This window comes from Lactuca saligna, chromosome 2 (assembly GCF_052625555.1).
Source record: "Lactuca saligna cultivar CGN05327 chromosome 2, ASM5262555v1, whole genome shotgun sequence".
Classification (NCBI taxonomy): domain Eukaryota; kingdom Viridiplantae; phylum Streptophyta; class Magnoliopsida; order Asterales; family Asteraceae; genus Lactuca; species Lactuca saligna.
The window spans coordinates 133855015-133869372 of NC_136418.1; the positions used below are offsets into that span (position 1 = coordinate 133855015).

Here is a 14358-nt window from a genome sequence, read left to right on the forward strand (position 1 = left end):
GGCCATTAAGAACTTAACTACTCTCTATATCAAAATGATCACTTAATAGATCATAAATCTGACATTTCATTTTCTACCTCTAAATCTATTATACCCTATGAATTAAGCATCCCATACTACCTAATCATACTCTAAACTCTATTTCATCAATTCATATTCCTCACTAGTTAGGGTTTGGAAATCTAACTTATACATATATGGATTTCACCTCGAAAATAACATAAAAAGCTTGTTCAAAGCTTCGAAACACTCTCAATAACATACTAATTGAGTCATAATTCTATTAACTTAAACAATCTAACCAACCTAACAATTTCACCATTGAAGCTCAAAGCTTCATTAGAAGAAGAAATCATCACCTTAAGAGGCAAAGTGTGTTAATCCTTGTAACCCTCCATTTCTAGCTCATCTTGTCTCCTTTTGGCCTCAAAATCGGCATTCTCCAACTCTCCATTGAATGGGGGAGAAATAGGTTCGAGAATGAACCCTTAACATATTTAAATTTGTTCTCTGATTTGCGTAACCTTGATGTGGCAAGATGTCTATCGTGTCGTGGTGTGCCTAATTAGGCTACAGTCTCCTTCTAACTGAGTCACAATGCCTTTCTCATATAACATCCTACTTTCACCACCACGTCATGGTAACCCATATTACTACGCCACAGTGAAAATACATTTACATCTACTTATGACGTGACTTTCATCCATCTTACCGCCTCGCCCACTGCGTCGTGGTAAAGCACTTACCGTGTTGCGGTGCCTGCATTTCAACAGTTCCTTAGCTGATTTCATTCTAATTCTAGGGTTGTTTTTCTTCTATCTTCTAGCACTTATAACCTTTTCGTTTTAAACATATTTACAATGACCTTTATATCCATGCAGATGTGGGGATGAGTTCTGCAACTCCATTAAGTCACTTCAAACTGACTACTTATATGTCTTAATCTATTAAGTTACAAATTTGGCACAAAAGACATAAAATTATCATTTTATCGTTTATGGCCTAAATGCACCATCTCTTGTATTTCTCCTCTTAAACCACTTATTTCATCTTATAAAAGTGACTTAGACTTATCCCGACTAATTTCACGAAGTTACATTTTCTCCTTTCATGAAATTTCTCTAAATAACCAAATTGTCATTTTGGTCGATTATTCATCCAAAGTCAAATCCTTCTACTTTTTTTATTCTTACAAATATATTTCAAACATGTATTTTGTAGATTTTTTTTATTATTTAATTTGAAATCCATAATCAAACACATTTCATTTCGACTGATAGCTTAAGACCTTCTTTGGTTTTATATTGTTCTAATAGTTTGATATGTGATTAGGGGTTGTTAGCAAGTGATTGTTAATCTTATATGTATAATTATGTACACATGCATAATTATATATAAATATGTGCATACATAGATGTATATAAACAAATTGTAACACATAATGATTGATGCAATTGAGCAATTATTTAAATGTAAGAAAGAATTTTAGATTTTGTCAGGTGATGCATCTCCTTTTCCTCGTCATTCTTCTTATCCTCGGCGTATTATACGCTGTAATTTCTATTTTATATGCTTAGTATAAAATTAACATTATTTCATATTAGGGCTCGTAGTGTTGAACAGTGGGAGGCTTTTGACCTTTGACTAGGAAGCCACGTGCGCGGTATCTTTTGACTCGATGATCTTGGGCTGGCCGCACGTGCATCCCTTTCAACTATTGGCTCATGCTAAATCATTTTCTTAAAAAAATAAATAATAATAACACATATCTTATATCCTCATACGACTATGTATCCTTGTGTAGCTTTTGTGTATTGTTATTTATACTTTTCGTATTCTTTTAGTATTGTTTCATACAGCTTGGTGTTTTTTTTATTATACAATTTTATGTGTCATAGAATTAGAATATCATATAATTTGATATGGTTGTGTACCAAATTGTTTGTTAGGTCGATATTCTTTCATACTATAAGTCTATAGCAGTTTGTTATTATATTACATCCTGTTTTTTTTACAATTTATACCCATGTTAGGGCTAACAATAAGACAAAGTTTGATATTTTGGAAATTCGTGAGAATTTTGCTAGAAATCTCTTGTAATTTACTAAATTGTAATGTACTTGTTTCTTATATAATAGTAATAATAATATCTTATTTTGTTTATTAACTATTATTATAGGCTTCTAAAAATCTTCTTATATATAATAATATATTATTATGATTTGTTTAGTTTATTCAGTATTTGATTAAACTGTAAAACCGTAAAACTGTTATTTATTTGGTCTTTAGATTTTTTTTTTTGCAAGAGTTTAGTAAGTAAGATGTGTGTCGATGTTATATTTGTTTATAAATACAAAAAATGATACATTAATTGATACTAAATACAAAAATAAAAATATATCAAGAAATTGAAATGATAAAAATATATCGTATTTTTCATCATCTTCTTCTTTTTTGTTTATTTAGATTTCATTTCATGGTCTTAGTTGTCACAGACTTACCTTCATCATGATCTAACTTGGTATGTGGGGGCATTATCTTTAATACAATTTATTCTTCATGTAATTCTAATTTGACAACCAATTTCACTTTTAAATGAACTTCAACACCATCAAAGTAATCATTTAAACATATACATATTTCCACCAATTGAGAGGTGGATTTTGTTCTTGCTGAGGATATTACCCACCTTCTAACAGAAAAACGAATTCCAAAACTACCTCATAAATCTTGACATAATAAATGATCATGGGTGATACTGCTAGAAGGGTAACTACCTTATAAATCTTGACATAATAAATGATAATGGGTGATAATGCTAGAAGGGAAAATGTGGTTCGTTTTCTTTCCACTAAACTAAGATATCTACATTCCTAAGGGGACAAATATGCTAAAAAAATGATGCAAGACACTTTCCTAATTCACTATTAAGGGAAAATGGTGTTTTTGAACAATGTTTATTTGAGCAATGTCAATAATATTATAAATATAGTGTTAAACTTATTTACTTGGTTATTTGGTTACAGGCATATGAAGATCAGTTTTCGTTGGTTAAACCTAAATGGTGGGCTATATTTTTAACTAATGTTATATGTTTCTAACGCTTAAAGTTGTGTTCAAAGTCAAAACAGCGACACAAGTAAAAATGGAAGCCAACTCCTAAAATAAAATTTACAAAATTTTCATCTATTAATTTGATCATTTGAAAAAAGGTACTTCGAATTTGGCATTCGCTTAATTTTGTTCCCATTAAGAAAATTGGTTAAGATATACACAATTTGTAGAGTAAAAAACTAAAAATGTCCGATAAAAATAATTGCTTCTTTAAAACCTCAAAAATATCACATTGTTGTTTGAGCAATAACCACTATGATTCATAATATAAAGACACGGTTACACTAAATTAGATTACCATGAAGTTACCATAGTCTACCTATGTCATAATGTGAATTCAAATATTAAATATGTTGAATTCACCCAAGTAGTTACATAGAAATATATGATCTAAAAACTCAATAGTCAACACCAACATCTCTATAAAAATTAAAATAAATTTTAGGCCAAATGTTGTGTGAAATGTCACATGTTAATGACACTCCATATTTTAATTTGGAAAACATGATATCATTTAAATTTTCTGCTATATTCTATATTTTTATTGCATTAAAGGGGTAGTAGTACTACTTATATGACGAGGTTGAAGTGCCATGTGCTATTTATATTTTATCTTTTAAATTATTGTTGCTCTTCTATTGTTTATTGAACAAACAAAGTTGGATAATTTTAGTTTATTGGTAAGTTTTGATTTTTAATGTGGACTAGATCACTAGAACACAAAGGTCTGTTTGGGCTTGGCCCAACTAGATAAGATGCGCTTTCTCTTTTAAAATATCTCATGGATATGCTTTTTTGCTACCTTCTTTATTAGCTTTGATTTAATGAAATCATTGCTGCCATTTCAAAAAAATAAAATAAAATAAACATTGGAAACAACATGTCGATACTTTTTTTGGGTGATCTACCAAGTACACCAGTTATCACACACGTGGAAGTATTGTAACACTAAACCTATTTCATCTTTGTTTTTGTGTTGAAGTCCGGATACACTTCACAAAATCATTTGAAATTTAATCTAAATATCATTTGAATATTCACTTGTTTTCTCATTTCGCCAAATTGAAGATATTGCATGAAGTGATATTTTTGTACAGATTATTTACATATTTACATTATAGAAATTTAAAATTTTGGCTTTATTTTGATAATTTTTAGAGAATTTTTCTATGTATTTTGCAAAATGTTTCATATGTTTTGCGAAATGAATTATATGTTACTCTCGAACAATAGTCACTCATATTATAAGATATTTTTTTTACAAACTAATATGTTTCACGAAATAATACTTTATTTTCAAAATGAATAATAGATTTAACTTTGTTTTTTTTCACCAAGTAAGGTTGTATGGAGTAGGAGCGGGAAAGAGGGTAATGAAAATTTTTCTTACTCTTGAACACCACAATTTGGGTGAGGGAAACATCCCGCGGGAAAGAGGTGGGGGAGGGAGTGCCACACTCTCTCTCTCTTCATACTATTGGATAGTTTTTTTGTTTAATCATTTTTAATATTTATAAAATTATATACCTATCAAAAAAATATAAAAAATATATTAAAATTTATGGTTTTAATTCCCTACAAAATGAGTATTATATATATATATATATATATATATATATATATATATATATATATATATATATATATATATATATATATATATATATATATATATATGGAATATATTTTTAAAAAAATATAAAAAAATAATGAGGGAAGCTTCCCACCCATTCTATGAGTTTTAAATGAGGGAAAGAAAAGTGAGAGAAATAATGGTATGACCCACAAAAAGTGAGGGAAACATGAAACATCCCTCTTACACCCTCCGGTCTAAGAGAAAACCAACAAATACTTTAAGGGAGAATTTCATATATACCCTTCTTAAACATCAAAATATCATATTTACCCAACTTAATTTTTCTAAATATCATATTTACCCTTCATAAAATTTCTAAATATCATATTTACCCTTTATAAAATTTCAAAATATCATATATATCATTTTTAAACATCAAAATATCATATATGTCCTTAGATATCAAAATATCGTATATGCATTTTTTAAATATCAAAATATCAATGGTAATATCTAAAATATCCTCCATCTAGAACATAATAATAATTAACAACAACAAAAACTAAACAATCAAAATATACATTCCATATAAATGGTTGAAGTTGAATCTTTTTGTCTGTCAGAGAGGTCGACATTCTAATAATTTAGAAGTTCGCATTCCATTATCATAGACGTAATGATAATATGGTTAAATTTATTAATTATTATAATAATTCTAATGTATAAAAAATGATTATAAAATACTAAAAACATTATAAAAAAATATTTGGGCAAATATGATATTTTGAAGGTTTATGAAGGGTAAATATGATATTGAGAAATTAAGTTGAGCAAATATGATATTTTGAAGTTTAAGATGAGTATATATGAAATTCTTCAATACTTTAAAGAGACAATTTACAACAATACTCAAACATACACACTCACATAAAATAATATACACATACAGCCGCATTGTGGCGGCAGGCGGTGGTCGGAGTTGTTAGCCTCCACCTTACGATGGTGGTGGTGGCCCTGTTGTGATTTCCGGCCAAGAAACCACGCCCTCACATGCTCTTCTGTTACAAGATAAGCCCAGCCACCCACCTGGTGGCGATGGTGACATAAGAAGTCTGGCAGCAACTGCGGTCGACGGGAGCAGCTCGGTTATCGGCGACAACCACCATGGCTGACTGCCATGGTGGTTCTTCACAACCTACGCTCATTAGGAAACACACACAACTCTGTTACAACTACACTCGCATCAGCTTCGTGATTTCACGAACCCAACCACCATTCTACGGTGGTATGCGGCGGCCGAGGGCGTCAGCCTCCAAACGGAAGTGGTGAGGCAACCATCGAGAGGGAAAAGAAGAGAGAAGAAGGTGGTTTGAACCCACCGAGAACAGCAGCAACGGCGGCGACGAAGAGGCGCCAACCCAAGTCCCTGTCGGCAACTCCGTCATCAACAGCCATGACAGCAAGCTTCATCGACATCCATGGAAATAGGTGGTGGGGAAGACCAAAGGGAAGTCTATGAGCAACGACGACATCAACGCATGTGGCTTCGCTTTCCCAGCATCAGGATGGGTGCAAGGGGGTGCTCCGGTGGGTTGGGATCTCAATCGAGGTGGTGGCGGCTGGTAGTTAGGAGAGTGGCGGTTGCACATAAGGTTTAGGGTTAGGGTTTTGAACGATGCTTATGAAACAGTTAAATATCGTCTCCTTCAAACTTTCCCCATAATGACACCTTTAATCCTTCCTTATCCTTCTTCTTTCATTTTCGATCCAGAAATTACCATTTCTACCCTGCCTTCTAGAATCCTTATAAAATAATTCTAATATTTACTCTTTGACTCCTGCTTCCATAATTTCTTTTATATTAAGCCCAAATGATACCAAACACCCCTTGACTTCTAAAATCATTTGCAAAATAAATCCTGAAATTACACTTTAACCCCCGGAGATTCAAATATCATCATTTGGCTTCCCGAAACCAACACCCCACTAATTATTACTTGATTTTGGACACTAAGAATATAAAATAATAATAAAATTACATTTCAGGGTTCCAGATTTATTTTTAATTATTTTATTTTGAACAGAGTGTTACAACTCTCCCCACTTAAATTAGATTTTGTCCTCGGAATCATTCCTTACAGCTCCTGACACGCTAAACGACTTGAGCAACACGGCTACAACCACAAGCATACTCCAGCCTTTTCAACGCAACCAAAACCAACCCCGCAGGGTTCTAAAACCCGAATGTGAACAATTCCTTGCAACATGATCATATTCACTCAATCTGAGACCTGAAGTCTCGGGATGGTCTGTCTCCCCGACAGACCGCCCACACCGAATCATTGTCGAGTTTACTGCACTTAACTCCCAACTGACTACTCGACTTCTGATATTATTTAGTCACACTGTAAATGACTTAGCATATGCACTCACTCTACACACGGATCCCAAGTCACTGAAATCACCCCAACTCATCTTTATGCACCATAGTTGTTATCCTAAAGAACAATCGAGACCTCCCTAGTCCCAACTTGTCTGCCAATTATCCAGAAAATTGGACATCTACCTGATTGTTGGGCCAGAAACACATGTACAACAGTCCCACATGACCTCCGAAGGATGCCTTGTCTGACAATAACTGCCCTATCTATATTGCTCCTCATGGCTCCTTCAATCCTTTGATCCACCCGATCATGATAGGATGACAACCTATCGCCATTGAATCTGACACAAAAGGTGAATGCTACCACAATAATTGTAGTCTTACGTCATACCTGGTCTCCGTCGACCTACCGTTCCCTGATTCCAATTATGTTGTGACCTACTCACAACCTTGCGAACTGGGCCACCCTGGTCTAAGTTATCTGAACGAATCCGTGAATGCCACAACTACCCTGTAGTATTTCCGTACTTACCGCACTATCTGACTACTAATGAATGTTACGGCTCCCCCATAGTCTTATAACACTTTCCACACTATCTGACTACTAGTGAATGCTACGGATCCCACGTAGTCTTAAAACACTTTAACCCTACTAACCATTAGTGAATGATACGACTCCCCCATAGTTTTACAACACTTTCATCTCAACTGATGTCCTACCCCCGACTTCTTGTTACCTAAGAATACACATTTTTAAAATACATCAACAAAAATTGTTGGTGAGTTCCATAGATTTTGACTCTGTGAGTTTTATAAAAATAAATCTTTATAAAACGTGGAATGTTTCACAAAATAAGTTGTGCAAAACATGGTCAACAATGTTACCGATATGCTTCATGTGAGACCTGATACTTGAAATCCAGTACGAGTATCCATGTTACATACTTATGATAAAAGTAAATTTTTTTCATATTTTGGGAAGAAAAATATTTAGTGTTTGTATAAATAGACACTAATAATCGGTTTAACAATCTACAAAAATATTTATACTACATACATCCTCATCCCAGTGTGTATTATTATATTTATATACAGGACTTTGTTATAATTCCCGATTGTGTGAGTTTGAAGACTTTTGGTTGTAATGCTTAATAATGTAAAGCTACCAAAGTTCTAACGAGACAACGGTCATATATGTCCATATACAAGTTTAAATAGTACGTCGACTGTAAGTGACCATATATATGTTTAGACAATACTCCGACTATAAGTGACCAATAGAGTTTATACAGCACCCCGACTGTGAGTGGCCAAAATCGACATAGTTCAAATCATCTTATCTTATAAAGTTGTCAACATGATCATATTATAAATATTTGTTATAACTTACACTTTTGTAACTCTTAAAATATGTGTGAATTAAACAATATCATAATTTGTGTATTTTTCATTTACAACAAAAACTTTGTATATATATTTGAAAAACCAAACAGCAAGGTAAATCAAAAGGGGAATTATGTCCATGTTTTTAGAAAAATTATAGAAAAATCATCGTAAGTCTAAATTTAGATCCATAACTCTTAAAGCTTAGAAAATGCGTCTACTTTTCCATAATTTTTATCCTGACCTTAAGTGGTTCCTAACCATAATGAAAATTTTCATTTTTACAGACTAGTCCGAAAACGTTCTAAATGATAGGCAGTTTTGTAAAAATCATCATAAATTATAGAAAAATTGTACGAACGCGTGAGAGTAGTCCTTGAAAAGGTATAAACCTGAACTATTTTCATATTGTACAGTTTTGAAATCCATAAAGTTTAAGAAGGTAAAAACAGTCCGTGAACAGACCACAACTTTTCTGTAAAAAGCTTAAATTTAAACTTAGATATGTTTGGTGACATAACTTCATTTTTAAGTTAGAAAAGCCTTTAAATCATCCAAATAGTATTTTTTTTAGTGTGTATTCTCCCCCAAAACTTGTAAAACATAAAAAATGGGCCATAGAAAACTCACTTTTGTTGCGTAGAGTTATTCATTGTGAAAACGGTTTCTACGGTTTCCGGTTCCACTCAAGTTCGTGATTTGAGTATTCTTTTGGATGCCTTAACACATAAAGACATATATTTACATGTATGTTAGACTTTTATCTTTTCTTAAATCATTTAAAACCAGTGGACTTGATGATAGAAAGATAGAGTAGAAATCAAGAATATACCTAGCTTTAACTTGAATCTAAAGTATGTTGCCGAAAGGTGGTGGAAAACACAAGCTTTTGAGATGTGAAGGGTAACTTTCTCAGGGGTTTTAATTGTTTGAAAGTAGCTACATATGGCCTCTTTTGAATCTCGAAAATGGGCAGTAAGATGGAAGATTTTTGGGTGTTGGTTTGATGCTCGAAACAGCCACTGTTTTGGCTATGTTGTTGTCACGAAATTTTCTCAACAAGAAGATAAGAATATAGTAGTTTAGCCACTGTTTTTGTAACGTACCAAAATTCAAGTCCAAAAATTTCATTTTTAGTTAATTAACTCATAAAATATTCACTAGAAAATATTGTATAAACACGTCATCTCATAAAATCAAGTATCATGTTCAAAACCCACAACATAAACTAATATCATATCAAAGTACAATCCCAGAAAACACCGTGCGGAAAATCAGATGTGTGTGTGACTCCATGCTACGCCGCCGACTCTTTCCCCTTAGACGAAGAGGTACCTGAAACCAAAAGCTAAAATCGTAAGCACAAAGCTTAATGAGTTCCCCCATCATACCACATACCATACAATACCATCGGTATCTTTCAACCGGTAATCATTATCGGTATCTTTCAACCGGTAATCGTCATCGGTATCTTTCAACCGGTAATCATCATCATTATCTTTCAACCGGTAACTGGGGACTGTTCGACTCCTTACCACTAGCATACAATAACAAGATATAAGCATACAGTCAGGCATATCCGGGTACTGATATACCCCTTGGTCCTCAGGACCCCTATCATGGAAACTATCCCTATCATGCACGTAACATATCATACAAATATAACTCATAACCAAGTACATACCAGACCAAGATAATTCTCACAAAGACAATCATCTTCTAAATACTCCTCATTGGTGGTCCAGCATTGTGGCCTTAGACCCACCCCTACTGGAAGGTAACTCACCTCGTACAGGTAGTTGCTGATAATCAGTGCGGGAAACCTCCGTCCGCTACTGCTCCGAAAATCCTCCGGCTACAAACCCCACAAATACTTGGTTAGAAACTGATTTCTGTACTCTTAGGGTAAAATGACCATTTTACCCCCAACCAATTCAAGTCAAAGTCAAAGTCAAAGTCAACTTCCAGTTGACGCGACTCGCCGAGTTGAGACAACAACTCGCCGAGTCCCTCACTCTCTACTCATCCTCATCCGCGACCCTACTCATCGAGTTGGGTCATCAAGTCGACGAGTTCTTCTCTCATCCGAACGCCCCATGAAAACTCATCCGCCTCGCCGAGTTGATGAACAACTCGTCGAGTTGGCCTTCATCTGTTGAACCAGATATGTCCTCAACTCACCGAGTTGATGAACAACTCGTCGAGTTCTAAGGAGATTGCCTTGGACTCGCCGAGTTCGTTCATGCACTCACCGAGTACCATGAATTTCCAGAACAATTTGCTTAGTCCATGATGTTGGATCACTCCCCGGGACTCCCTAAAACCTTTCCACACTCAACTGGTCCTTTTGACCCTCACTGATATGGGACAGAACCCTTGGACTCGCCGAGTCCAAGAATGGACTCGTCAAGTTGGTCACATTCCTTCCTTAAAACTTCGATTTTTGATGTACAACACTTGTCCAAAAGATAGATCCAAGCCCCTAAACTCGATCTAGCACATAAAGTTACAAACTTTACGTGCATGCATGGGACTTTTGAGCTTAAAAGGCTCTAAAATTGTCCTTTTGTTGCATGGGGCCTTCCTTGGGTGCAAAAGCAACCCAAATCTGTCTTGTGACTCCAATAATGACATGATCCAGAAGCTCAAACCCCCAACCATGTTTACAAACATGGTTGGCCACCAAAACTGGCTTATAAAAGCCCTAAATCACCTCAAAGAGGGATCTAACAAATGAATGAGCATGGTTTAGACTTTATACCTTCTGTAGACTGCAAATGGTGAACCAAACTCGAATCCTTGAGTCTCCTCTTGATCCATCTATGCCCTTCCTTTTTCCTTGAGGTCAAAACTCACAAGAATAACTCAAAAGCCTTAGATTTTCTCAAGAACGCCTGGGGTTTGCTATGAGAAGTGTTTGGGAGCATAAAGGGGGAATGGAGGCTGCATAAGGTTGTTTAAATAGGGTGCAAACCCTCAGATTAGGGTTTTTGTCCAAACAGAGGCTACTCGTCGAGTCCGGGACCCGAATCGCCGAGTCCATCACTTAAATCCTGCGTCTCGTCCTGCTTCTACACGGCAAGTTGGTCCTTCAACTCACCGAGTCCAAGACCAAAAATGCAAACTAAATAGAATACGTACCAAGAACCAGGTGCTACAGTTTTGAGTCCATAATTTAGAGTAGCATGACAACTAACTTTTAGGGGTATTTTGTGGTGAAAATATCAATCAAAAAGGAAGGTGTAGATTGGTGAAATGGTGACTGAAACACCAAGGGACAACAACCCCTTTGAGGTTTACAGTTTCGAAGAGTTGTAAGTAAATTTGTATTGCTGAAAATGGGATGAAGATTGAGAGCTTTTCCCTGGAGTATTGGCTGGAGAATGAAAAAAGAAAGTAGAGAGGGATTTCGAGATTTATAGGAGGAAAAAGGAGAAGAAGATAAGAAGTAATTACCTAGGCTAGCTTGTGATGGGATGTGGTGATGATGAGATTTGATCTTTGTATAGCCACTTGTCTAGTTAGTTACTTAAAGATAGAACTTAGATAACTAACTAGTCAGTAGTTAGTTATTATTTCGGTGTTATAGTTTAGGAGGGGGGAGCAGTAAATCTCGAAAATCATAAGAAGAATATTCTTAACAAAATGTCTTAAGTGATTAAGCACTTACTAGTTAAGTTGGCACTTCTCTCAACCATTTCTATTATCTTAATTGATTTAGACACAACATTTCTTACATGATATCACATTAAGTCAAGACCCATAACTAGTCATCCACTAGATAATAATACATAAGTACAAATACATACATGCATTCTTAGTATAAAATAACAATGTAGTTTTTGTGTATTTGAACTTAAATGTTTATGTTTTATTCTTTTTATTCAAAAACACTTAAATACATTCTAATTATGATTTATAATAATTCATTTTATATTTTTATTAATTAAATATAAAATTTATTGACCAAGGTATAATTTCGTGATATTTAACCGGTTAACAATATCGTTACACACGTTTCGTCACTTTGGTTCGTATATTTGTTAAATATAGATCATTCACAACTATTAAGCACAAGTTTTATATAGAATTTAACTTACTCATCAACTGGAGACATGTTGATATAGAAATTAAGTTTGTTGCGTTCAAATGATGTTATATGCTAATTTTCACAAACCGATGATCGTTCGTAGTCATACATCGTAACATAATTTATCATTAGTTACTTGTTTTATTTTTCACAAGAACTTATCTGATTAAAACATGTTATATTCCTTCAATCATTTTTGATAAAATATCCAGATTGCTTAATAATCAAAACATAGTATCGTACGATCGTTCCTATTTTTGCAAATTGTTGCAGCTGAAAGAATAGAAAAGAAAGTTTTAGTTAGATAAGAATAATCCTCAATATAACAGCCAAATGAAATATCAAGGCTAGGATCCAACTAAATAATTTAAAACATAGAAAAGGAATGTCATAATCTAATTGTAAATTATATAAAGGTAGGTAAATGACGATTTACCAATTTCACCACCAAAGACGAAATTTTTTACAAATTAGGTTTTGAATGAAATTCCTGGATCTTTTTTAGAATCATTGAACTTTTCAATGGCATGTTTAATCTTGATTATGCTCTTCCATTTGTGATTGAGATACCGAGGATCACAAAGAATATGTGAATAACCATGCAAATTTGTTTGGCACTCTCGATGTCATTTATCATCTCATTTTAGTGTGTCGGTTAACCACACACGCTCCATTAATCAATGATAATTTACGAAATACCTATGGCTACAATTTATTACTCAATCTTAGTGTACCGGTTAACCACACACTCTACTAACGACCAATAAAGTGCAATGTGCAATTTCATGGATTAGCATACAAAGTAACTAAGATTGGGAATTTTATAAAATGTATTTAGTTAGTTTATATATCATTATACTTATTAATAAGGATTAATTGTCATATCAAACCTGTTTGGCTAACAACCCTCCACCAATCAAGTGAGCGGTGGGTAAGAGTGGATACCCAATGAAGGTCATTTATAGGCCGCTTCCTTAAAATCCCTCTGATAGATCGGTTTCGTGAATGAGGCATACTAGCGGTTCGACTGACTTGTCTTATATATATATATATATATATATATATATATATATATATATATATATATATATATATATATATATATATATTAGACTTTTTATGTTACATATAATATAAGGGTGTATTTTTAAAACTTTTCAAAAATACTAGGTTATATTTTAAATTTTCAAAATTAATATTGAATCAATTAAATTAAAAAGTAGAACCAATCATGAAATCAAGATAAGGATATCAATTACATTTTAAAATATTTTGTTTTATCCAATTAAAACGATATTAAGGTAATTATCCTAATCAATTCATGAGATAATTGAAAAAATTTGAATTTTTAGAATCTGACAGATCAACACGCCGTGGTGAGCAATTAACTCGCTGTGGTAAACAATTACCACGCCGTGTTGGGTCGAATCTGCTGGCCAATATGTTGTGTTGGAAGAACTCCACATCGTGTTTGATGAACAGAATAACAATTATGTTTTCACCTCCTTGTTCAAGTTCACATTAATATCAATTCAATAGAAAACTAAACCTACGCTCTGATACCACTGATGAGTTTTGAGTAATACAAACAATCCTATGTGTGCATGTGTAACACTCGGAATCTAGAAGGTCAATTAAGGAACGAAAAACTTCATTTATAAGTCCAACCCGCCGAGTTCAAGGGGAAGAAATCGACGTGTTGCAAATCCTTCACACGTATTTTTAGAAGACCAACTCGACGAGTTGGGGAGGTCCAACTCGACGAGTTGACGTTGGGGATGAAAACCCTAATTTTCAGGCATTACACCCTAT

The 14358-nt window shown here is 33.9% G+C and overlaps 1 protein-coding gene across 1 annotated transcript in view; it reads left to right on the plus strand.

Annotated features, from left to right (window-relative positions):
- The first annotated feature begins 6205 nt into the window (after window positions 1-6205).
- The window catches only part of LOC145030105 (uncharacterized), a 15039-nt gene continuing 6886 nt past the window's right edge, over window positions 6206-14358 (plus strand). The window contains exon 1 of the mRNA XM_078978530.1: window positions 6206-6312. Within this exon, the coding sequence (XP_078834656.1) occupies window positions 6206-6312 (107 nt within the window). The remainder of the gene's footprint in view (window positions 6313-14358) is intronic.